The sequence below is a fragment of the Thermobia domestica genome, chromosome 5 (genome assembly GCF_964235325.1).
Source record: "Thermobia domestica chromosome 5, izTheDome1.hap1.1, whole genome shotgun sequence".
Taxonomy (NCBI): Eukaryota; Metazoa; Arthropoda; class Insecta; order Zygentoma; family Lepismatidae; genus Thermobia; species Thermobia domestica.
Genome location: NC_137458.1, coordinates 113,439,608 through 113,467,566, shown reverse-complemented (window position 1 = coordinate 113,467,566; position 27,959 = coordinate 113,439,608). Strand labels below are relative to the sequence as shown.

Genomic DNA, 27,959 nt, shown 5'->3' with positions numbered 1-27,959 from the left:
TTTTTTGAAAATTAATGTGTTATTAAGGAACGAAGACTAACGCCTGTGTTGAAAATAGAACAAACAGAGGGCAAGAGAGTTGTGCATGCATTGGTACAATATATATATATATATATATATATATATATATATATATATATATATATATATATATATATATATATATCTATATATATATATATATATATATATATGTGTGTGTGTGTGTGTGTGTGTGTGTATGTGTGTGTGTGTAGTTGTTGAAATAAAGAGCAGCATATGGAAATATTTAAGTCTGATTCAGTTTTTAAAGGGAAATTAAGTGACACACAAAATATCTTGATTGAATGCGTGGCATGTGTTTTGAACAATATAATTAAAGACAAAATTTTACAAGCAGTTTTTGTTTCAGCATATGTTTCTTGTGAAGCATAGATAATGCGATAATCCATCTTCCCCACCCGATCACGCCAATTAAAGCAATTAAATTGCATTATGGCGAATTAAGATTAATTGAGTCACATACGTCAATTTCATTATGAAAATTGAGATCCGGATCGAATAAGTGCTGTCGATGAACTACAATTGCATTAAATTTATGTGAATTCGTCTTTTTGTATTTCTGTAGTAAAATATTTATGTCTAATCTGTTTCATTTTATTATTATTATTATTATTATTATTATTATTATTATTATTATTATTATTATTATTATTATTATTATTATTATTATTATTATTATTATCGTTATTATTGTTGGTAGTAGTAGTAAAACATTGGGCCTACCCTCTTGAAACTATCACCCTTCGCCACTGGAAGAGGGCCAGTTACCCTGTTGTTCGGGGTGAAAATATTGGAAAAAGTGAAATATAGATTAAATGATTGTGTGTAAAATGTTTCAAAGTGTGTATAGATGTTTTCGTGTTTAGATGTAATGAGTGTAAATGATATATAATGAATGTCTTTCACTTTAACCACTTCCTCTTCGGCAGCTCACTTTCTGCGATGTTCACTCTATCACTATCACCGCGGAACTCAGGAAGCCTCGGTACAGGGAAATACAAATTAGAATACTTGAAGGGGATTGGCTGCTGCCAGAAGCCAATCAGAAGCAAGATGTCTCAGCTCTTGTGTGTATATAAGACTGCACGTTTCTCATGTATCTCATAGTGTCTGATGAAGCCAAAATGTTAGTTGGCGAAACTGTAACACGTATGTAATTTTTTATGTGAATATATTGTTTTGCTCAGCAAATAGTTTGTTTGTGTGTTTACGAAAATCTTTATATATTGTTTCTTCAGGAAAATGACACAAGAAGAGATCGGGTCTCTCCTCCAAGGTCACGTCGATCCTTTAGGTGGGTCTACGATTGGAGAATCAAGCGGCCCTGACCTACGATTGGAGAATCAAGCGGAGAGAAAGGACCATCCCCGATTGCACCCGGCGGGACTGAGGAAAACCAGGAATAAAACTTAGTAAATACTTAGTAGTCTGAGCAGGTTTTCTGCCAAGTTCGACCTACATAAATGTCGTGTGGCAGGCAGGCGCGCTACCCCTACACGTACGACTGGATACAAGATAATTAATCTCTCTCGTTTTAACTTGTCTGGAAACATAAAGATACTGGCGCTCCTATTTCCAGACAAGACAACAATTGAATAATGAGACAGGACCTAAGTGTCGCAATAAGTAGAATTGAATTGTATCGTCCAAAGTTGTCTTAGTAAAAAGCAAAATACGTTTCTAATGAGCTTATAGCTTAAAAGTTGTTGCTTCTATTTTAAAGTACTCAAATGGTCGCAGTACCAATTTAACTTGTATTGGGATAACTCATCTTTATCAACTTTTCTTTGGTTCTTGAGTTCGGGCACTTAGGCCCTTTCTAATTTTATTCAATTGTCCTCTTGTCCTGCCTCGTTGACATCACTGAGCAATTAATACCAGTTTGCCGTGAATAAATTCAATTTAATTTCATTTTGTACCTGCCCCCTCCCCTTCTGATGGTGACGCCGCTGGCTTGGGTTAACGTTGGGTGTGATCCTTCTTTATATCATTCATTGTGGCCGTCCCTTCTATTCTTCTTGAACCAAGATACTTCAAATCGCATGCACTTGCCTTCATTGTTGTCCAACTGAGACGTGACAACGTTGCATTTTTATTTAGCATTGGGCACTATACCAGTCTAGAGCGCAAATGGTTAGTCCAATTCCGAAAATTCCAACATTTTAGATTGTAAACACACACTTTGCAACAACATTGTTTTCTTATAATTTTTTCGTATCTTCAATAGTTAGTGAGATAGCCTATATAAACGAACTTATGGGACACCCTGTATATATATATAATATACATTCTACAATGTCCTTATTGCCTTCCAAACTAACACAGTGCAAACAAAAAGGTGCGCCTTATATCCGGAGAAATACGGTAAATATATTTTTCTTTATTGTAAACATATACAGGGTTCTGGAATAAAAAGCATTAATCATTATGTTTTTGCTCTTTATTTCTGTTAATTATGCTTATAATGTTAGCATATTTGGATATTTCAAGTGTCAAAATCACAGATATGGTACCAACCATAGGTGAAAAATTCCATTATCCTTTTACTGCTTTTTATGTTTTATGGTTGCTCTATATATTTCTGGTGGAAGTGGAAAGGCAGATGTAGTCACTTTACTTGATACAGCCACTGAAATTCTTTAAAATTATCACCAAAAGTCAAAAGAATGTGATATTGAATTACAGAAGATATACTTAATAGAAGCAGCAGTCAAAATAATTAGAAGTGAGGTGAAATCCCTCAACGTTTCTAATGTGGATGTATACCCATCTCCAAGTGACCTTACTGAAGAAAGTACTTTGCAATACGTACCTAAGAGTTTGAAATTACTGTTGTCAAAACTATTTGTGGGAAAGGATCCCTCTATAAAAATTGGTTCAATTGGTCAGAGCATTATGTAAGGTATACGTCCTAGAGTATTACTATGTCAATTTCAGATTGGATTAGCTATCCAGCTGCACCACAACTTTAGATCAAAGTACCTTGTTGATTTGCTTCACAGTCTTGGTTATTGTTCATCATATTCCGAAGTAATTAGATTTGAAGAAATGCTGCAGTATCAGGTAGCCATATCTCTTTAAATACTGCCAACAACACTGGAGTTCTAGCTGATAATGTTGACCACAAGGTTTGTACTTTGGATGGAAAGAACACCTTTCATGGGATGGATATGATTGCAGCTACAACCCCAAAGAACAAGATCCATCCAATTATTCAATGCTGTAAGATTGCTGAAAGTGACATTAAGAATGTTGCAGCAGATGATATTGTGGAATACAGACATTCAAGAAGCATGCTCAGGGAGATTTCATTCAGCAAACTTCCAATATTGCCCATTGCCTCTATAAGTAGGTTAAATATGTGCGGCCGAAAGATCAGGTCCAAGTTGGTCAGGAGCTATGCAAACAATTCATTCTGGAACAAATGTTTCACATCCTGGTGTGGCATCAATCACATTTCTTCCTATCATTGATATGGCAGCTAGTGACATGACATGTACACTCTCAACATTGCAATACCTGAACAAGTTAGCACATGATCAACGTAACCCTTGTATCATTACTTTTGATCAGCCTTTATTTTGGAAAGCTTCCCAAATTATCCATGAGCAACAAGATCTCCAAGATATTGTTTTAATGATGGGAACATTTCATACTCTGATCAACCTTTGGGTTCAATTGGCACTTTGATGAATGGTTCAGGATTATCTGAAGTACTTCAAGAAATCTATGGATCAAATGCTGTGCTGCATATGATGTCTGGAAAAGCTGTTTCTCGAGAAATGCGAGGGCATATGATAGTAGATGTAGCTCTTTGTACCTTATTGGTTTCAGATGTTTTCCCTCGCAATGAAGATGGATCCCCTCATCATCTAGTTAAAGAAGCTTGTATCTTACTTGATAACGTCATAAATGCCAAACAACATGTTGAGGACGTGGAGCTGTCTATGGCATTATCTCAAATCAGTACTGGTTTGGAGGAGAAGAAAACTCACCTTCAATCTTTCTCAAGAACAAGTAAACTTAGCAGATAGGACTGGCTCATGGGATTTACATTTGCAATCTGTGATGGAGATTCTCCCAGTAAGGATATTAATTTCAATTCTCACATGAAGTTTGTTGGCAAGAAAGAACTATTCTTAGGTAGTGCAAAGAACAAACAGGCAATAATTTACCTAATAACTGAAAAGTTACAGGATCGCGGATGTACGATGCACAATGCAATTGGAGATGCTGATGTGGATATAGTTCGTGCTGCAGTATCATCATCTGAAAAAGCAAATACAACAGTCATCGGGGAAGATACTGACTTGCTTATTCTGCTTCTGTATCATGCAAATAATACAGATTTCAAGTTATACTATCGCAGTGACATAAGACGGGGACAATCTCCCAATCCTGTGTATGATATTCTCCTCATTAAATCATTATTGGGTTATGATATATGCGAGTTCCTGGTATTTGTGCATGCTTTCACAGGCTGTGACACAACGTCCCGAATTTTTTCAATTGAAAAGTCCCCAGCATTTAACAAGCTGCTCAAGAATAGTGACCTCCGTTCAGTTGCAAATGTATTTTGTTCTGACTCTTGTCAACAGTCTGAAATTGAGGCTGCTGGAAGAAAAGCAATGCTCCTGTTATATGACTGCAATTCATTGGAATACACAAATGTACTACGCCATCGAATGTTACTTGAGAAGGTAGTTGCAGCTACATCATTTGTTACACCTGAACGTTTACCACCTACTGATTCGTCTACAAAGTACCATAGCTTTCGTACATACTTTCAAATAAGAATCTGGAAATCTACAGAAGGGGAAATGAAGGCTGAAGAATGAGGTTGGTATATAAAGGATAATTCCTATCATTCCATACTTTGTGATATGCCACCAGCTCCATAGCATCTACTTAACATGATACGGTGTTCTTGTACGAGTAGATGCGCAACTTTTCGATGTGGATGCAGGCGTAAAGGATTGCCATGTTCAGCTGCTTGTGGAGACTGCCAAGTCAGTGGTTGTGATAATATTCAAACTCGTGCTGATAATGAATATTTCAGTGATGAGGATGATTCACATTAAAGTGTTTGCATTTTACGAACTTCAATTTTTTAACGCAAACATACATAATTTGAAATAATTTTATTTAATTTAAAAGTTGATATGTGAACTCTGTTAATCAATGTTACCTGAAACACAGTTGCTGTAGAATAGTGTTGATATATGTAGTTTTATGTATATATGTATTTAAAATACTATTGGGTATAAACGAAAGCTGGATTAAGTTTAAAAGTTTTACTTTATGCATACAAAAGGATAAGCACAAACGAGTTATACTATTTTTAAATGAATTACATTGTTTGCATTCTGACACATATAAAACACAGTGAAGTGGCAATAATATTTTAATTTATTGAGCTTTATCAAATGATTAAATAAATAAATAAAAAATACGTTGATTGTAAATTAATAGTTTTTTTTACACGAAACGGTGTAAGATAGGAGAAAAGTGTTGTTATTAAAAACTTTAGCATTTATATGTAGCTCTTATTTAAAAAATGTTCCATGTAAATCCGATTGCAGATACCCAAGGTACAGACAATTATTTAAGGTGTAAATGTAAGAAATTATGATTTTTAAAATTAAATGTCGTTTTTCACAAGAAACTGTACGAGATAGGATATCAGTGCTCCTAATAAAAATATAGTACGTAAAATGACCTTTGATTAAAAAAAAAAAAAACAATCGTCAAAATCGGATTACAGGAAACCGAGATACAGAAAAAAATTACAAGATAGACGCAAGGTTTTTAAATCATGGTCCGCCATTTTGAAAACCGTTTTTGGGGGTGTTCCCTTGGTCCGATTTTGTCGGATTTTCAATGTTATTCAGTAAAGATTCCTGAATAAAAAACTGTTTTAAAAGCTTCTATTGCAATTTTGCCCAGGTTTAGGGTATAATTGCTCTAGATTTCCTGGACTATTGCTAAATCGTCCATACAAACCGGAAAAAATTAGTGTTATGACTACATATGTAAATTTTGTTGCTTGTCTTCATCATATAACTTCCCTGTCACATAAACTATGTATATAACAAATTCTAAAGACTTCTTAGTTTCTTAAACTCGTAAACGTTTTCCCCGCAAATTGACATTTGTTACATACTTCAAAGTTTTAAATTAAAAACATCAAAGGTAGTATTTTCCCACGTTTCAGTACTATAATTGTCGCGGTAATTTTGCGAAGTTGTAACGAAATGAGCTCCCGTGCACGTTTTCTTTTGGCACATCACTCGAAATAATTGTTTAAAAATTATAATTCTTTCACTAATTTCCTTCTTATTATCTCCTAAATGATTTGTGCTGTTCAACATGAAAATATCTCACTTAGCATAGATAAAATTCAATGAAGGTCATAAGAAGTATTTCTTCAAAAATTACAATCCTTTTAAGATTTGCGTATAAATACTACAGTGCAAAAATACAACACAACCTGTGCTAGGTGTCATACAAATCACGAACGCTATCTAACCGAGTCAGAGCGGTACCAAGCTGGTGTGCCAGCGTGATAGCGCAGTTGTGAATCCGAACGGGACAGGCGCGTGAGCGAGGGTAGTGAAAAGAAGAGGGTTTGGCAATGATACGGGTTTCAATAGCGCTTTTATGGTTTCATACTAGTAGCGCTCAATTGTAAACATAAAATACAGCTTCAATGCACTGTATAGAAAAACATCACTGGTGCAAAAAATACTGTCCAATACAGTCATCTTTCATGTGCAACCACTTATTTTATCCGTCGTAAAGTACTTGTAATAATTTTATACTAGTAACCCTACACTCGTTTTCTAAATATATAAATGTGTTACTTTGTATTTGATTCTATAGCCTGCAGAAATTTGTTCTTTACAAATATTTCTTTTCATCCAAAATAATGAATTTTATTTGTAAATCTTCCAAAATATGGTGTGCCAAATGTAAAAAGCACCTGATCTCCCAAATTAAACTTTAAGTTTATGGGAACCGCAACGTAAAATATGTACGATATGTTAAAAATGTCAATGATAAGGTTGAAAAGTTCAAAACACACAAGTTGCATCATTGATGTCATATCGCAAAAACACGTGTTCTATTTATGGCAATAACTCTAATTTATGCTTCATTGAAGCTAAACGCTATGGGATCATGATTTCGGGTAGATCCTAGCAAGGACTCATTCAGAAAAAATATTGTTGGTAGTGCCTACTGCCTAGCAAAAGTGTTCGTAGGTTTTCCCAAGAAACTTTCCCTCGAAGGAGACAAAATTTCCCCTTTCTTATCAACATTTCCCTAGTTAGTTTGTCAAATCCCTACGACAAAAGTTATGTGGTAAGATTAATGTAGCTATATTAACGGAAGTGTCAACCAAATTTTTATTCATTTCCTTTTTTCTTCAGCTTTTTACTTTTCCTTCACGCTTTTTTCTTTTTTTCTTTATAACAAAAAATACAAATTCACCCAGCCAACAATGAGTCCATTTTCTGGTACTTTGAACATACACGTAAACACACCATCCCACACATACACACAAATAGGCTATTACTATTCTGTTGATTTATTTATGAAGAAACAAGGAAAAAATAACTTATATTGGTCTCTCAGTCAGCACGGGAATTTCCCTGCATTTTCACGTTTTTATCAAAAAATTCCCTTTCTCGCTCTTTGGTAAATTAACCTAAGAAATTTCCCTAGATCAGGGAAATTTCCCTCAAACTACGAACACGGCCTGGCAACGATTTCAAGCAATAAAATAGAGAAAGAAAAAAGACGTGACATACGTTTTGCGCTGCGAAAATTAAGTATAAAGAAGGGGTTGAGAAATAATTTTAAAATGGACAACCCTTGATTTAATGTTGTAATTACTGAACAATAACACTGTGAATTCTCATAGATCAAGAGGACATTTTTTTAAAAGTAAGTAGCAGTTCTGCAAAATGTGTAATCATGCTTTATGCGTTGTTTTATCTCCATTGTTATGAAATGCAAATAATTTGAATATTCATTTTCATATACATTCAGGATTAACTTTATTAACAACAAAATAAAAACTCATTTTTGCTTGATACAAGTTTTACACCACTGCAGTACTAGTTTGTATCGTGCACAGTTGCAACAGCTTGCTAGATTTACGCACTTCATAAATATTTTCTGGGATTTTGTACAAATTTAATTTTATCTGGTAAAAATTGAAGCAGTTTGTCTCTTATGTTCGTTTGCATGAATATTTTCTTGAAGTATGTGTTTTTCGTTCGTTCTAATAATTCATGATATATAGGCTGAATGTTGTAGCGGTAAAGTTCCGTTAATGGTTCCTGTGACATATTTTTAGATTTAGCAGGTTACGATTTTTTGGTTAAAATTTGGGCATCAGTGCTGTATCTCCGGAACAATTTGAAAATCGACAAATGTACGAAAATGTAATGCATTCGGTTATATTTGGTTGGATGACAGTAGGCTACGTTAGATTGTTGCGTTAGGCATTCAGTATCACTATACGAATCCATAGTATACCGGTAGGTAGGAGTAGGAGTAGTAGGGCAAGGTTCTAGAACACAGGTCCCCCTTCCCATTTAGCTATAGTAAAGACTGAAAACAACGTGCCCTGCGGGGCTCTAACACGCCTTCACTCGCTAACGCTTGCTCGGCAATGCCATTTGAATTAATTATTAAACTTTGGTACAGAAAGGAACCATCCTAGGTACTAATCTATAAGGGGGGACCTGCGTTCTAGAACCTTCCCTAGTAGTACTATTTGGAACATGTTAGGGCTAATGTTTAGCAGAAGGGGTCCAGAAATTGTTTCTAAAAAGTGGGGTTAGGTACCAAAGTTTGCCGTCCGTTTCTAGCAAAATTTACCAGGAAGAACTTAATAATTCGCTTGTAATGTATAAGGAGAGAGGAAGTTGTGTTTATTTTCTTATATAAATGGTTCTAAACATGGAACTATTTGGCAAGCGGAGGGAACTACTTGGCGTAAGATTACTTGATGGTAGGATTATGGGAATGTAGTGAGCATTTGTTTTGTAAACATAGTTAGTGATAACCAGGAAAATCTATTAAAAGTAAGTGTAAAAGTCATAGCTTAATAAATCTAAAAATACATTGTAGAAAATGGGGTAAGCAAATAACTTAAGAAACGTGGAGAAAGCTATACTTTTCAATGTAACGGTAAGTAACATAACCAACATGGCGGCATGGTTTTGGAATACAGGTCCCCCTTCCCATTTAGCTGTAATAAAGACAGAAAACAACATGCCCTGCGGGGCTCTAACCCGCCTTTACTCACTAGCCCTCGCAATACTATGTGAATTAAATATTAAATTTTGTTACTGAAAAGGAACGCTTTTAGCCAAAAATTAGGCGGAGGACCAACTTTGGAATAGATGCCAAAAATGTTATAATTTCGGTGATTTCTGTTTACATTAGGTTAGTTTATGTTGGTGTAGGGGTCCAACATAATTTTCCAAAAAATAATAGAATTTCGCTCATTTCTGCTTATATTAGGCTATTTTAGGTTAGGTTAGGTTAGGGTAGATTTGGTTACATTATGTTAGGTCTAAGTACTTGCATTATCCATTTCTGTAAATTTTGTGTCTTTTACGCGTTCCTGGACACCTTCTGCTAAACATAAATTCAAGTTATGGCCCCGCAGAGTTTGGTTGGGTTCTGTTCCCGACATGAAATAGGCAAATAAAAAGCTTGCCCAAATTTTTCTGTACATTTTACAATCATTGGATCCGTATAGTAAAACAAGTGTACCTCTCCATAAAATAATCCATCCGCTTCCACACAGTGCCGCTTACAACATAAAAAACAACCAAAAAATGCGACCACTTTCTAAACTTTTTACTATTCCTCTTAACTGACTTTCGCACAACATTCTTCCTCACAAACTTAAATAAATTCTCCAATTATCCCGGAAATTTCCTAAGTTGGTCCAGCGATACAGCACTTAACCCTTTAATTTTTCGGTATATTTAATGTACCGTATTTTTTGTTTGCTCCGGTTAGTTTAGTACTTACCATCACGGTTTGTAGATATCGACTTTTTTGCATTAGGTTATTTTGTGTATTTTTTGTTTGTTCAGGTTAGGTTAATTTAGTACTTACCCACACCTAGTAATTAGGCTACATTTTCCGTACAGATTTACTTTGGCGCACCACTAGAAAGAATTGTTGAAAAATTAAAATTCTTTCACTAATTTCCTTCTTATTATCCCTTAAAAGGTTTCCACTGGGCACCATGAAAATATCTCACTAGGCATGGATAGAATTCAAGTGGGCTGGGGGATGGTTAAAGTGAGTGAGTTCATATGAAAGATGACTGTACTAGGACCATTTTACCGGTAGAGTCACTCCTCATCCGCATTTTCTTGCATGCCCTCTGAACCGCGAATACCGATACCAGACTCGCGGTTTGTTCGTGTAAATCATGGTGAAGTGGCTGATCCGTAGACGTCTTCCTCCGTCTGGAATGGACGTACATACATCCTGTCCTGCTGTTGTGTAAGTCCAGTGTTTGTGTTGCCCTGTGTCAAGTCTTTAAAATATAAAAATAGAAGAATACTATTAAGACAAAAAAGTGAAAAATTCGCACATTTTGTTATCTTATGGGAATATCTTTCTGGAGAGGTTGCTTCTTTGTCAGGTGCCATGCGTTTCTGTCGACGTGAGTAGTTTTATTACGCCACCATTCCTCTTGACCACGTCGGCTCCACGTTGATCCAATGTTGAGGGCGTGGTTATGGGATAAGTGAGTGGCGTAAGTTCTCGGAAGCGCCCGGGTGTGAAGTTGCGGCTATCACACACATTTTATCTTCTTAAATGTGTGTCTTTTTATACTTTTTATGAATACTAAAAAGAACTCGACTCCGGACTCACATTCTCGCAAAAAGCCCAGACCAAACGAGAACGAGATAAGCTGTAAAGTTGTAGATAGTGTGGAAAAAACAAGTATCTTGGTGTCTGCTGTACTCTGTATCTTGTAACTAAAGATAAAGATGCTGATAGTTCCAATCCTGAAGCAAATTGTCCGAGTACTATTAAGGGCCTGTCCTCTTTCTTCATTAATAGTTATTACTTATAACGCCAGACAGATTTAAGGTATCAAGAGCTTACGGATTGGCACTTTATTGGTGGAAACGGTCGACAAGAAGCAAGCAGCGAAGCTAGTCGAATTGGCTACCAGTGGACTAGTTTACGTGTTGATAGAACCTCATCTCATACAGAATGTCTCTCGCGGTATGATAACGTGTTGGGAACTCCTAAACACCACTGAGGAGTTTAAATCAGAACTGGCTGACTATCATGTTGTAGAGGTAGCTTGCATCAAAAGAAAGAAGTCAGATGAGCTAATTGCTACTCTGTCACTAATTCATACTTTCAGTTTGCCTGAACTCCTTCGTGGGTAAGCGGTTAGCGTACGCGCCTTTGGCGTGTGAGACCCGGGTTCGATTCCCGATGGGAGCTCATGTGGTTCGGATTCCACTTTAATCAGTAGGTCCACGCCTCGCTGCTGAACAAGACGTTAAACTCAAAATCAACTCAACTTTCAGTTTGCCTACACTTCCGGACTATGTGAAGGCTGGTTATTATTGAAGTTCTCCCTATATTCCAGTCCCCTACGTTGTTTCAAATGTCAACACCTAGGGCATACCAACATGTGTATTGAAACTGCAACTCTTTGTGAGAACTGTAGCCAGGGTAAGCATGAAGTGGAACCTGTACAGCGACCAAGGCCTTTTGTGTCAACTGTAAGGGTGAGCATTCTGCTTGGTCTCGTTACTGTCCAGCATTTCAGTGTGAGAAAGGTATCCGAGAGCTAATGGTTATTGAGGAGTTCTGTGCTGCTGTTGCAGCTACTTCTCGTAAATCTGTGGCAACCCAAACATCTGACATTTCCATTCAAACTGAGCTTGTTTCCGAAAGTCCAGAAATTCAGACCACAGTAGTATCGACTAGCAAACCCCCAAAACCCCATATATTTCTATTAGTGGTGGTCTTCGTCAAACACCACCTCATCGCCGCTCACCTTATATGGTTGGCTTAAGGACACAGATTGGGTCATAGATTGGGATCGGGTGATAGATTGGATCTGTAAATGTCAGTAGTGAAAGTACATCTTCGTACTACTATATATTTATCGGGTTAGGTCCAGAATTTGACGGCTCTAGCACAGTGTCTTCGAGCATTGATCCTCTGCTACGCAAATCAAGTGTGGAGAATGGATCATCGTTGCAAGTCGCCTTGTATTAAATTACACTAAATTCTCGTTCATATCGTAACTAGTGTATATTGAGAAAATTACATTTTATGCCTTCGTTGTTGTTGTGGCGACGATCAAGTGTAGTCTGTGAAATGTCAAAAAGGAAGAAAAACACTTTGATTCTTTTCACAATAGTGATTCGCTCCTTTCCTCTTGCCATTGAACCATTTAGTAACGTTCTTGTGGAACTATTACATATCTCAATAGTAGATGTGTTTTTGCTTTCTTCATTCCAGATCACCATCATATTCTATATAGGCATGATGGTGATTTTCTATGATTTATGATTTGCAGTGTCTTTTTTGTTATGACATAATTACACGTCAATATAAACTTTAAAATGGGGTTGTGTGCGCCACATGTGTTCGAATACATTACGAGATGATTTACGTTGTCAGATACTCTCATAATAAAAGAAAACAAATAAGATGCAATACCAAGTGTAATAAGATGCAGTATACCCTCTTCCTGCAATTCCCTCATGCCACATATAACATGTAGTAGTATCGTTGTTAAATTTGTGTACTGTCAGGTTGTAACTCTACAAGAGTCTTAGAGAACACGAACCTTATATAAATGTATGGTCTAGTGATCTATAGTATTTGATGTATTTAATGTGCCTGGAGTTAAATTAGTTTTTTAAAGCACCTGTTTTAAAATGACTTAGTACTACATTTGCAAAAAGGGGAAATAAGAAGTTTCTTATACGCTTAATGCATCGGTTTTTAGTTACTTGTGTATGTGTATGCAAAATTTCGGAAGTAGAGACGTTTTTCATTCGTTGGTGTAATTAAAGGTACGAAATCATATATTGGTTGAATTAGAAATTTAGTTCGGTATTTTCCTTATTAGCAGTCAAAAAAGATTTATCGTTAAACCATTATGCTTGTTGCTAATATGCGACTTTCTACGTATGGGTTAACTGATTTTCATGATTATTATTATATTCAGAAAAAGAAAACTGTTTGTCTGCTACACGAAACTCTAGAGCATTATGTCTTTTATATAGTAAAATTATAACTGTGAATATAAACAACTTTCCACTTTTCAGAATGGGAAATGCTGGGAGCAGCGCGAGGGACCGACATAAGTCGGGAGATAATATGCTCCCTCCCTCGTCTCCCGGAAAGGATGGACAAGCTTTTATATTCGATAAAAAGCCACAGAAATTAGTGTTTCAGTCGTCGCATGAGGAGGAGGAACCATATTTTAGCAAAGGACAGAGCCAGGTAAGACTGACTTGTATTTACTTCTAATTGATTAAGTTCACATTTTGTCCTTAAAAGAATACAACTGAGGCAAGTCAGATATTGAGCTAAAAAATCGCGGTTTCTGCTGTAAGCCTGAGTTTATTATAATCCACCCGTTAAAACAGAGTATTGCTACACCCTTACATAGAAACTCTAGTATACCGTAGCTCTTATATTGATCCATAAATCTACCTCAGACAAGACGCAGTAAATCAAATACAGCAAGTAAATTATATTTATATAGACTGTAAAAAGAAACAAATTTCAGAACTTATTTTATTCAGAACGAATTTTATTCCCTTATACGAATTATATATCTGTAAGTACTTCTGTTGTTACCTAGTAGTACTCCGTTGTTTATTATTCGTAGGCCACTTGTCGCAAGCCGAAAGGCTTTAGTATACTATTATAATAAAGAAATAAAGACACATACCTTAGCTTATTTAACTTTAATTTCAATGTCGACCACGTCAATGTGTAGGACATTGAAATGATCAGTGCTTCAATTAAACTCAAGTAAGCTAAGGTACCTGTCTTTATTATTATTACATAACAGCGTATTAAACTTAAATGGAAACATTAATTTAATACATTACAGTATGTTCTTTCGCTAACATTTTCAATATTTTAAGAAATATTTAGTTTTTCTTCTTTGTGAAATCAAGATTTCCTACCATTTTAACATACCCTATTTCTTACATATTTTATTATTGAAATTCCTTAGATGTGTGTATCTTCTGTCAGACCTAACCAAAATTTGACGTAATATTCTATAAAACCACAATTTACTGGCAGTTTTTCAATAGAATTGACTTACTTGCATTTAAACACATTTCTTCTTTTTAGATACACTTAAATAACTCGCTATTTTTTACACCTTTAAAAACTTACAATTATTTTCAAAACCCGCTGATTAAAACATTTTATTTTGTCGTTCTTCATTGACTTTTTTAAAATTTTATTATGAACGAAGTCGTTTATTTTATTTACAGTTTATCTTATATTTAGTTCTTAGCAAATCATTGTTGCTAATTCATAATTGGAATTGTTTTCATCTTTGACGATTTTTGTCTGTAGTCTTCTATGAAAAAGTTAAAAAAAAAAAAAAGTAATAATAAACGATAGATACAACTTAACACTATTTTTATTGATGTAATTAATGGTCATACCATCCCATTCCTATCCAGGTTTCCGGTCTCTGTGTTGACTCCTGTTTGTTTGTCCTTATGTAAAAGACTTCAGATGCACTTCTTTCTATTATCCTTTCTGATATCGTCTTAACTTCGATCTTCTTCACTTCCCCTCTTCTTCCTTACACGATAACTGACATTTACTGATTGACTTTTCCTTTCTCTGGTATTAAAATACTCTCTCTCACTTCTACTAACTCTTCCTCTTTGGTTTTGCTTTTCAACCTATTAATTTTATTTATTTTATTTTTTTTTCGTCCATGCGTTCATTTGCAATCAGTTTACAACGTTCTTTGTATAATTCCTACTCTGTTGTTGCAAAGGAAATTACGTGAACCAACTCCGAATGAAAAATGCTTTATATTATACACTTTATTGTTAAATGAAGTAGTTGCTTAGCAACTGTAGACTATTGATTCCAGTTAAGGAATGTTAGATCTAGTATCTGATCTTGAGACTGTAAGCACGGACATATTAATGTACTGCCACAGTACGACATAGTGGTCATAATTGACACAGTTATTAATGTATTAAGAGTTATTCAATTTGTACAGCCTGGTCTGGAAGTCTCTTTACACCCAATATTATCAAATAGTAGAAAAGTTAATGAATATATTCGATATTAATATTAAACTGGCAATCATGATTTGCTTTGCTTTTCTTCATAGTGCAATTGGCACTATTGACTTCATTGTTCTCATCTGGTGACAGAAAAGAAATAACGTGCGAACAGTCCAGTCCAGTGAGTCCTGATGGTAGATACAAGCATTTTCACAGTGAAGGAGCGTTTGGTGGCTTGAGTATGAATCCACCAACGTAGAATCACAATGGAGGAAATGAGTGATTTTATGGTACTTTTTGATAAAGCAGTAACAGCGTTACTGAGGTGGAAAGAGAAGGTATTTGCAACAGGAAGTTTGTAGAAGACAGCATGGTGTCCGTGAGTCTAGGGGTACTTCTTTTCCTCCCTCATTCTCATTTCACCAATTATTCCATCCTCGTTCACTTGCCGTAATTATCCGTCTCCCCTAACCCAAAGGGCGTAATCATTGGACATTAAACTGAAAGATTTTATTTCATTTTTGCAACCTGAAGTTTTCTTGAGACTCGTTGAAGTGAAAAACCAATCACTCGCCGCAAGATTTGTGCTGCTCTGAAAGCATCGATTGAACGATCACCTATGAAATAAACATGAAAAGTTCTTCGGTTATACATCCCAAGATCGGCAATGCAATACGTTACGAAGAAGGATTTGCACGTTAAGTGAAAAATTGAACAAAATTCACTTCACGGCGTTTGGTCAGAAATGACTGCGGAATACTTATGTGGTCGTTATGTTTAGATGACGAACAAACTTATCTGAAAATGATCAACAAGTGGTTTCTTCCAGAGATAACAGGTAAAGAAATCGCCCACAGCTGGACAGGCACCAGTCCATTACGCCATGTCCGTCCGTGAACGAAATTTTCCAGAATCGCTGGATCGGACGTCAGAATGCCTTCGGCACCATTGCCTTATCCTCAAGAACCCCGGACATCACTACACCTAACAATGTATCCTGGGGTACTGTAAAATTAGAAATGCGAGAAACCGATACATCAATAACGAGCAACTGTAAGACAATTCGTACAGTTTCAAAAAGTTACCTTGATATTACAGAGGTTGATTGACTTATATTGAGCCGAAGTCCATGTGCAGCCTATCACCACGACATTGCCACGAGCCAAATAGCAATATCTCGTTAGTCACGTAGTAAAGCAGTGTGATCGAGTGTAGTGTGATGCCGCTAAAACTAAACACATTCTGGGAGGGGTTCATTTTGGAATTTCCGACGCTAAGTTAACGGTGTCGCACGTCTTAGAAATGTATCAAGTGCGTAATTTTTGTATAGTTCTTGCCACTGTGAATTATATTATATGGAAATATGCGACACAAAATCCTGAACCCCCCACACCGACACGAGCATATAGAACCGTTTCCCAAAAGGATTCATGATTGTGATCAGTTTCTCATACAGGAGCAAAGTGCGTCTCCGAAAGGTGGGGTGAAACGTCAAAATCAATCCTGCGTACTACCATATTTATGTCCTGATTGAAATGTATCAACATGAAATCCCAGCATTGTACGAGCTAGACCTGAATTAGGTTGAACTGTACCAAGGCAAGGCATCCAGCCACATGGCAAAAACATCGCTGCCTTCTCTGACAACCGTGTCAAGAATCCAGATGCTTGCTTTCTGATTCTTCAAGCGTTGTCGAGTCCGCACCGTTGTCTGCCTGTGAAAAACCTGTAAAGAGAAGTGGAATATTATACCCACGGTCCAGCTGTGACGCAGCCTCCTGCAATGGAAACTCCATGCCGAGCAAGAACCAGTAGAGGTGATATGCAAATCGGACACAAACGGTGGTGGAAACAGCATTTCCTAGGTGACACATTGAAATTCGGCTCAATATAAGTGAATCACCCTCTGTGCTACTGTGGATGCACAATTAGACATGCAGGCTCAAATAACTATCCTACGAACATGGAGAAATTCATAGGAGGTAAGCAGTACATAACCACTTAATGACAGAGTGAGTGTAAAAGATGTTGCAGCCAGGCTGTAGACATTGAGTGTCCAATCACAATAGAATCCAGTTGGATTAGATTCCCAGTAATCAAGATCTTTGATCACTATTTACAAACTGAAAATATGTGACTAAGAAAGGACTGAGCAATATAGTGTTTGATTCACCATCACTGGAAGTCGGAGTTGGGAAACCCGTGTTTAATCCTCGACTCAGTCGTGTATTTTCACTCTGAATTTCTGAGAGCAAACAAATTAACAAGGAAAATGCTAACAGCAGCGTCGGGATAAGTAGGAAAATGTAGTAGTAGTAATAGTAACAGAGCGTGGGACCTGGAAGTAGTCTGGATAAATTTTAGTGTTCATCTTTACTTCTCCGATATATTTGATAAATTGAGGAAATAGCCGATTATTTATTATACCAGTTCCTCTGTAGGTGCGAATTTAATAGTGCAAGTAGTAAAAGAATGAACGATTGTAATGAAATTCGTACTCAGGTCTCCGACTTATCGTACCGATGCCTTAACCATTACACCAATCCATTCCCTGAACAGCTCTTCGTTCTTCCACTCTTCATAACGGTCCTCAGGTACTCAAACCATAGGACTGTACCACAGTTCCTGTTATGCTTTGACAACCCAGTGTTTTCTTGCACCACACCTCTGACGGCTGAGTACCAATCTTTACTCTTCAGGGAATGGATTAAGTATGTGGTGGTTAACGTATGATCATGATAACCCGGAGACTTGGTTCAAGTTTCGGTCCTCGCGTGTACTTTACTCTATATATATATATATATATATATATATATATATATCTGATGTTTTAGTACGTGAGTAGCTTTCAGTACTCTCAAGTTCTTTCTTTGGATATAAAAATGAAGCAGAGTTTCGTATTGAGGGTCTCATTTTTACGATAGACAATTGAGTGTATCTAATGATTTGTACAGAAATACTTCTTGTATCTTGTTATTTTTATTTTCCTCCAAGTGAACTACTGTATCTTTTCCCCGTGATAGTTTTGTCCTTAATTAATAATAGTTTTGTTTGGGTTTCCCTAGTCCAACTTACGTGTCGCTTTCTTAATAGAAATTTGATATGCTTTAGATGCAATTTCATTAGTTTGTGTGTAACAGAACGTAAAACATTTTATTGTTGTTATTATTTTCAACTATATCTTCATTTTTTATTTTATTTATTTATTTATTTTATTTATTTTTTTTTTTTTGCCAATCCTGAAAGTGCTAACCTTTGATTTCCTGATACGCTTCTTAGTCCTCTTTCTTTTATTCCACTTTGTTATTTTTATGTAATTTTTGTGGATAGGCTTACTGTTTCGTACATCCCGAACCTACATTCTTTGCCATATTTTCTAAGATTCGTTCATTTAGTACTTCAAAAACATTTGAGGATTGAAAATTTTTGGTATGCTCCTCTGTTCCCTTTTTGTTTCTCTTGATCCCTCGTGTTTTTCTTCGAGAACTTGTAATATGTTTTAATCCAGAGCAGCTGCCTTTCTTTATGGGAGTGTTCTCTCCTAAACGTATAATGTGTTTAGTTTAAATTTTTCTCATTCTCTTATCTTGATTAAAGTATTACACTTCTAAAATTTTCGCATGTTCAATTTTTCACATGTGTGCAGAATTTCTATGGATTGTTTATGCTGTATATATTTTATATTGCATGGTCAGATGTTCAATATTTTCTTATGAGGAGGAGAATGGTGATTAAACCAAGTTGTGTTAAAATTGGTTTGGACGAGAAATTATACACAAGAGATGTGTTGTTATAAGACAAAGCAACTGAGGTTCATATATTAGCTCGGGAATGGGTTTGGTTATTCTCACCATTGTATTTATTTCTACTCACTGTTTATAATATTTAGATGTGGATAATTTGCCAAGTTTCTTCGCTCTAACTTCTGTATAGTTAGCAAAGATTGTTTCTTTCCGACCATCATCTGTTCAACATTATTTTAATCCAATGTGAATTCTTTACCGCTTCAAAATCTAGATAAATATGTGAAATCGTCCAAACTTTTGTATTATTAATGCTTCCGTATTTAAGATTTTTTTTTTAAAGTCAGAAATTACGGAAAGAGTAGAAATAGTCTGAGACTTTATTACGCCGTGTTATATATAATATATATGCAATTACATAATATTTAGATGGATGGATGAAGAAGTTTCTTTTTTGTTATTATTTTTGTTTGTTTGTATTTGTGTCTGATTAATTGTTATTAATAATTTTCAAACCGGTATATAAACAGTGTTGCACTTACAGCTAGTATATGAATTACCGTGGGGTGGTAAGTTTCCTTACCTCTCACAGACTTCCGGATTTAATTCTCAAAATCAGCGGTGCTGAAATTTAGCCCAGATTTATGACCAAAATACCTAAATCACTTTATTCTATAAAAAATAACCTGCATCAGTCTTTCGTTTTGCATGTCTTCTAGATCATTTGAAGTAGAAAAGGAAGTTTCTGCTTGTAATATTGCTGTTTTAATTTTTAGGATGAATATGGAATCCCAAGGCAAAGAGCAGCAACTGTCTCTGAAGGCACAAAAGTGAATGAGAAAGTCCTTCCCACCGTTTTCAAGTGGGAAGGAGGAGGCAAACAAGTATACATAAGTGGAACGTTCTCGAATTGGAAAACGTTGCCAATGGTAAAGAGGTAAGTTGCGTTCTTCATTATTAATATTATTTTATTTTGAAATCACATATTAAGATCGTTAAGTACAAAATGCAATCTCGTAGTCCAGGAAAAAAGCAGCTTCGTATTTACATACTTTTCTTCATTTATTTATTTATTTTCAGCCCTCTTTGTGTTAGTCTTCCCATATCTAATTATTTCAACTTAAAGCAGTCATTGCATTCAGTGTTCTTTTTTTAAAATTTTCTCTGTGCAAAACCCCTCTCCATGTTCTTGTGCTAACTTGAGAACAAGTAGACAAATTTGAATACAGTGATGACATAGTGGGAAGGGAAAAGTGAAGTTGTGTAATTCTCTGTACCTCAATAACCAACGGAAAACCTATTGGATGTTTTCTTGCGCAAATTTGAGCTAACGTTCTAGCTTTAGGTAACACTATCTTTTTCTGTATAGCATTCATACAGTGAGCATCGCTGCAAATAGTGAGCGCAAGTAGTTACCAAGAAATTGCAAATCAAAACTAAACTCCTAAAAAATTCCTTTGCAGGATTTCAGAATAAAATTTAACTCTTTTTGGAATAAGCTATCATCTCTCTCGCTCGCTCTCTCTCTCTCAAAAATTTCTTTAATTCATTTATCTGTATCGTACTTGTGTGAACAGTAAATAAAAATGTAACCTTCCAGAAACCTTTCGAGTACAAGCATAGCATAAGTTGGTGTGTAAGTTGAACTAAGGAATCAATTTGAACTTTAGATTACCTTGTAACGATGTAACTTTATGGCTACCTGGAATGGAAGCTTACAAGCAAGAGAAGAAGAAAATATTTAGGAAAGAGATCTGGGAGCGTGAACACTAGTGAAGTTTGTGGTTGCTAAGGTACAAGGAATAAAGGAAGATCTTTCCTCTCCCACAAGAAAGGCCGTTTAATGATACTCCAAGCATATATAAGTCGATACGGTTAATATGAACCAAATTGATGCGTGTTTAAGTGGAAGCTTAGAGTAAAGCTAAAAACTGAACACAGGAGGCCGTATGAGAGTGCTTTACAAATCAACCTTTCATTCCCAAAGATATTGCTGCTTATGTGGTTCTCAACAAGCAATCAATATTTCTCATATCCTTAAATCTGGATCTCTCTTATTGTAAATAGTCATGCCCTCGAGGATCTGACATTGGACAACATTTCGTTTTCATTATGTTACACGATAATAGCCATCCAAAAGTTGCTGAGAAAAAGGTGACAGCAAACTACACAACGAAATATTTTCAAATTCTCCGAGTTTCCTTGTTATATTTTCTAACTTATTAGCATCTTGTCTCCAATCTCGATTACTACCTGCCCCAGAGAAAATTCGCTGACGACAAAAGGCTCATTCGCTCTGCTTTATGTCTCTCATTTCGTTTTAATTTTTTATTTATTTTTATTTTTTATTTATTTATTTATTTTTTTTTTTTTCTGACCATTCACCATCAACAAACAACAGTCCCTTTCTCTACGAAGTGTAGCTTGAAACACCGTGAGCAGTAAGTCGAGGTGTGCTAGTACCTCGCAGTAGGTTCTATGGTGGCTAACCAGGGACTCTTCCATCTTGTCTGTTCTCAAGCTTTACAACATAATATATAGGGTCGTGAGGTCGTCAGGAATTTTCGATCCTCTGCAGGTCAAGAAACTGATTTTTTTAAATGTATTTATTTTTATTTTGTCTGATCAGGTTCCTTTTTGGCCATTTGAAGTCTAGTTTTATTTATTTTTTCTTGTTTATTGTATTTTTTAAAATTGTGTTATTATGTACGTATTAAATGACACCTAAAGTCCACAATGGATTTATGAAATAATAATAATAACTTAAATGTAGTATGTATCAAAGAAAATTTCACTCTGCTTGATTCGAAAAACTAAGTAAGAAAGAACATATTCAAATAAGTAAGTTTAAATGTAACGCTTGTATTTACAAAGATAAATTCTCTGTTTGTGATAATTCAGCCAGTATTAGGGAATTAAATGTCTCAGGTAATGAAATGAGACAAGATGACATTATTATTATTATTTATTTATTTATTTATTCGTTAAGTTACTGGGGATTCCAAACTTCGAAAGAAGGAAATTCGTTGATAAATCATTTGTTCAGATGTGTTAGACAATAAGTATTGTAGCGAATATTGTTTAGAAAATATTATAGAATAAGGAATCGATCGACATTGGTTCCAGTAAATTCGAAATCTTAAATACTAAGAAGAGTTATACAGGAAGAAGAAGAAAGAACTCTCAGAGTATTAATTACATATAAACTTAACGAATGTGTTGAATTTAAGTCAATATCTGCTGCGCTTAATACTAGTACTTGTCTACTTATCCAAGTATATATAAATGTTTATATGTTGTGTAACATTTAAAATGTAGGTATAAATAACAAACTAAAGCAGACATTTGGATCAATATTTATATTAGAGCATATAGATTGGTGAAGATCGTACAGAGGAACCTCATCGAATTAACCAAATTAGGTCTTAACAACGGACATAGGCCTACGACGATGAGAACATGAAAACAAAACACCTCTACTTGTTTCAGAGAATGGATAATGTGATTAACCACCAAGAAATACGAAAAGATCTTTAAGCCATCACAAACCACTTAACGTGATTTTTCACGTTGTTAAGTGGTATTGTGCAGTTTTCTTGTTTATGTAATGCCAGTTACACTGGAATGTAAAAAAATATTAAAAAATAATTATAATAATAAAAAAAGAAAACATTGGCACGAGACTGAAAGATACGAAAAGTATTGAGAAGCTATATCAGTTCTCTCAAAATATCTAAAAAAAACTATTAAACATTTAATACAGAATGTGGAAGTTTTACACCGGGCTATCTTTAAAATCGAAAGGAGCGTATTCGAAGCGTAATACATAAGGCCGAGGAATTCTTCACTTAGCACTGAAAAGGGAAATATGGATAAGGACTTGTGTGTTATTATTACATTATAGGCTCATAACTTTATTACAATTTTAGTTATATACAAAAAGTACAGAATTACAAAATAAGGTTTACTTGATCATTTAGTTCAGAATCAACTTAGTAGGTAATTCATTATTTTATTTTCTAGCCTATTGTACCAGGTTATATAGTGATATTTATAAGTGTTATTGGTTTACCTATGAAATGTTCGCAGAACTCAAAATAAAGTTACTGCTGTTACTATTATTATTTTTTTCGTTTCGTTTTTCTGTGTAAGCCATGGTGATTTCGTTACTATAATCGATCTCCCAGAAGGAGAACACCAATACAAGTTCTTCGTAGATGGCGAGTGGAAACATGATCCTGGAGTGGTAAGTATAAATATGATTTTCAAGTCATCTTTTTTCCTTTATATAAAAATAGGAAATTATCTATGTGTCACAGCGATGGTCGATATTTTGGGTTAACAATATTGATTTTTTTTAATGGGCCTCATATATTAACTTTCATCCCTTAAAGTATCATGTGTTGTAAAATTCTTACACCATAACTCTCGAAGTGAGTGAAATTTTCAAGTCAAAGGTAGATTGTTCTGTGTATCAAAGGCCCCTATCGCATGGCTGTACATCCAGCGAGTAGCAAATCGGTAAAACCTCTCCCTGCGTACACTAAATTGAATTAGTTAAGTATATGACGTACTCTTGCTCTGTAAATCAAAAATCAGTGTATACACATTATATGTCCGTATGTCCAAATGTTCAAAACAAACATGCAATAATAATAATAATAATAATAATAATAATAATAATAATAATACAGTAGGAAGTCGAAAATCCGAACTAATTGAGACTACCGGTAGTTCGGATTTTCGAAAATGACCAAGAAAATGCCATTTAGGCTTAAATACACTGTACGGTATGCTCTTTTATCGATACAGGTTATACAGTACATACAGTAATTACAATACCATACGTAAGGCTACTTACATTTAATGTTTCTAAAGAACCTGCTCGTACATTAAATTACACAGTTCTTGTAACTCACACTTAAAACTTAATTTGTATAGCCCTAAGGGAAAATAAAAATAAAAATATATATGACAAACAATTACATATGAATGAGCTTTTGTCAAAACACTGGCTTCACACAAAGAAAATTGAATTAGTGTACCGTCACTAGCTTCTAGGGACCGCGTTCAGATTTTTGACATTCGGATTATCGACGTCCTACTGTAATAATAATAAAAACATCCTAACCCATTCCCAATATCAATTCTTAAAAACTGCCTGAGGTTTAAGGAAGACATTGGCACAAAATTTCTCAAATTCCAAGTACAAACGTATCGAAGATTTGGTATTGAGTCAATGGGTTTATTCCCTCGTAGGTAGATAGGTCTCTTTCTCATTTTTAAGAAGTGCAGTCGAGCTTTCTCGTGATTAAATAGTTTGCGCTCGTACTTTGCTTTGGCATGATTCGGTTTCGATCCTTTATGTTTACTAATTGATTTAGACTCAACATTAAACATGTCTGCGTCACTGAAAAGAGAAGCTAAAACTCTAAATAAACAAAGAACATTAATATGTATGCTTATTTTTTGAGATCATATCTTCAAATTTAAAATAGATCTAGTGGAATAAATAAACGAAAATTGCTTTGAATTGTTTTATAAGCACATAATACATTTGATTTGTTTAAAAGTAACAAAAAGTCGGTAATTTTTACGACATATTTATGATTTTAAATAATGAGTTTTACCAATTTTATTGTTATAATCTACTTTTACCTTCTAACAATCCACCAGCTTTAATGTATTTTTCCATTCATTAAATACTTCTTCTCGAGAGAGTTTAACACTGGATTAAAATGAGTAAATAAATAGTTCTATATATTCAGGACTGAACATTTCAGTTAAGTGAAGCGATAATTAAAATTCGTGAATGCTATAATGCTAATCTATATCTTAACAGAGATTACGGTTGCTTCCCTTATGAAGGAATGTTCCTTGTATAGTAACTGCTTACCTAAGTTATTGTAGCCATCGTATCTAAATAGTAAAAGACAGTTAAGTTTTTTATTTGTTTTCCATGTGAACTGTGAATTTTCCTTGTAAACAGATTATCAGTAATGTAGGCATATTCTAAACGTGCAATTCTCGTTTAGCTCGTATAAACACGTGTAAACCTTTACGTAGTCTTGCACAGTTTCAAGTCTTTCTTCTTCTTATATGTTTCTAGTCATGACTTTCGAAGGATAGCTATTTGACGCGTGATTTGCGCAAACAGAAATATAGCTATAACAGAAAGTAAGTACTCACTTAAACATCCAAATAGCAATCCGGACGCAGACGTTTCAGCGTTTTTTACTGTCTCGAGTGCGTAACTCTAGAAACACGTTGCTTGATCAGTCTCATATTTTTTGATCAATTTCTTTCACAATTCGTATAAAAGTGTATGGTTCTTGAAGTATTGCTGCTAAATTTTCTTGTTATTATTTTTTTTTTCTCATTACCTTTATCAAGACTCGAAGGGAAGAAACGTCTGCTCTGTAGAAATAATGATCATGATTATTCGAACATTGCTTTTTTTTCTTTCTTTCTTCTTGTTTTGTTTTCCCATTTCGGTACTCAAAATTGAAGTTAAAGAATTCCAACAATTATATATCTGTGCACAACAAAGTAAACTATTCCACACTTTATCCTGAATGATATGAATATCAGTTCAAATTGCTTAGGTGTGACATATATGTAACCTGTGCTGTCTTCTCATTACTGATACTTAAATGTAGTTCATATTGTTTTGGTTGACTAAAATCTGTATAGTTGCATATTCGACCTATGTGCAGTATGCAATTTGGGTATATTTTAGAATCGCTCTCCCACCTTCATCAGGTCACGTTTCACTTCGATAATAATAATAATGATGAAAATTAGTTACAAGAAACATTTCTTTTGCCACTAACTTCCGAACGAATTAACCAATTGGAATTTATAATGTTCGGTGCCGTATAGTGAACATATTCTTTTACCAATAACTTGTGAACAAATTACCTCATTGGAATATATAGTTCTTAGTAGTACAGAGAACATATTTTTCGCCAATAAGGTCCGAACGAATTGGCTAATTGGAATATATAAGGCGTGTCCATTAAAATTGGCACTACAGTATAAATTCGATAAAAAAATATTTTATTAAATGTTACGAAAACAAAAACCAGGAACGAATTACTTAATATGTAAAGAAGTTTAACAATCTATTATGCAGAGTCTGTAACCTATTGGTGGTGAATACGATCTAGTCGCTGTATGGTGTTTGCTGCTAAGCGCTATACATTATCAAGTGGAACTTTCTTGAGGCAGTACTTGATACGTGATATGAGTTTGTCTGTGCTAGGTGCTTTCCATTTGTTAGCGGGGACTCGTTGTTTTAATATAGTCCAAAAATCTTCGTTTGGCCTGCGTTTAGGGATGTAGGCAAAGTTGTCTTCTTTCTCTATAAAGGTGATCTGATGGCTCAAATGTTCAGTCATGATCTTTGCATAACGTGAGGTTGCCAGATCCGGCCAAAATACGTAATTGTCATTCAAATTGTGCTTTTGTATATAAGGAATTAGTCCCGCCCGATTGCAATACTTTAACTACGTGTGGTCATTGATGGCAAAGCCAGAGGTTCGAATCAGTGCACTGGATATCCCTTTGGATTAATAACAAGCCAAACCAATATCTTTGCTTCAAACTTCGCTTTGATTTGAAACTTTCTGTCACTTGAAGTTGTGCTAGAGAGACTGGAATAAAAGTTAGCGTTATCTGGTGTTTTCGAGTTGCTGAAAGTAAAATAAGATCGGTCAACCAGAATAAACACGTCTGGAGAATTTCCTGTAAAAACGACCACATTTGTATTTTGACATGAAAGTCCAAAGTGAACGCCAGTAGTATTTTCCAGAATAATTGATAATTAGAAGAATAGTGATAAAAAGTAAGAACAAATACGTGTCGTATCAAAATAATGGAAATATCTATAGTTTGCTATTTGTAATATGAGGTGTTAATACTAAAGATGTGTGTAGTGCCTGGCCGTTATTAATGGTGATTGTCTATATTACTTCAGAAGGGGTAGAACGAAGTCTGTGTTGAAGCGGGAAGACGGGGGTGATGCAAAATGCAAGGTTAGGCATATTTGAGGTGGTCAGTGTTTTAGGTGTGTTGCGAGGAACGGTGTCCAAGGTAATAACGGCCTACAGAACTCATGAGAAAATAACATCGGCGACGATTAACAGTAGACGAAAGAGAAGTCTCAACGAGGTTTTTAGTTTGGAATTTAGCGTCTCTCTTCAGCACCGAGGTTACGTGAGACGTGGGCGTACCGAACCACAGTAATGCTTTGAAGATTCAAGGTTCTCACCCGGATTCGAACTCGGAACCTCATGTGTCAAAGGCACGCGCGTGCTAGCCACTAGACCAGCGGGAAGGGCCAGAGGCCTCAGGGAACATGGATCGCTCGACATTAAAAATGATCGTCACCAAGAACTCTGGAGCGAATATGCCAAAAGTTACTATAGAACTCAATCAACATCTAGAATAGTCAATCGTGGCAATCACAGACTAGCACGAGTTGCGTAGCATGAAGATCCGCAGTCAGGTTGCAACTTCCAAACCACCAATTACTGCAAGCAATACTTTAGCGCGAAGAAAATCGTACCGAGACATGCAAAATGAACAAAGATGATTGGAAAAGCGTAATATGGTGTGATGAGTCCTCTTGCCGTGTTTGTATGGTGGACGCCCAAGGGGCTGCCTCTTCCCTGCCGTGAAATGTGGTGGCTCTGTGATGCTATGGGCCGCGATCTCTTGTATTACGCTTGTACAAGATGCGCTACTACCAGTAATTATGTGGACATATTACGTGGCCATATACATCCTATTATTTAGAAGTTTGTGGCTAATGACCTTTTTTAAAGATGACACTGCAACAATTTACACTTCCTGAGAGATGTAGTGTCATGAA

The 27,959-nt window shown here is 35.4% G+C and overlaps 1 protein-coding gene across 2 annotated transcripts in view; it reads left to right on the top strand.

Annotated features, from left to right (window-relative positions):
- Window positions 1-7,806: 7,806 nt before the first annotated feature.
- The window catches only part of alc (5'-AMP-activated protein kinase subunit beta-1), a 29,456-nt gene continuing 9,303 nt past the window's right edge, over window positions 7,807-27,959 (top strand). The window contains exons 1-4 of one of the 2 annotated variants that reach the window (XM_081758909.1): window positions 7,807-7,989; window positions 13,392-13,569; window positions 19,861-20,021; window positions 23,237-23,330. In XM_081758909.1, coding sequence (XP_081615035.1) covers window positions 13,393-13,569; window positions 19,861-20,021; window positions 23,237-23,330 — 432 coding nt within the window. In that variant the 5' untranslated portion in view covers window positions 7,807-7,989; window position 13,392. Of the gene's footprint in view, window positions 7,990-13,391; window positions 13,570-19,860; window positions 20,022-23,230; window positions 23,331-27,959 lie in introns of both variants that reach the window. The other variant, XM_081758908.1, reaches the window with a different exon arrangement.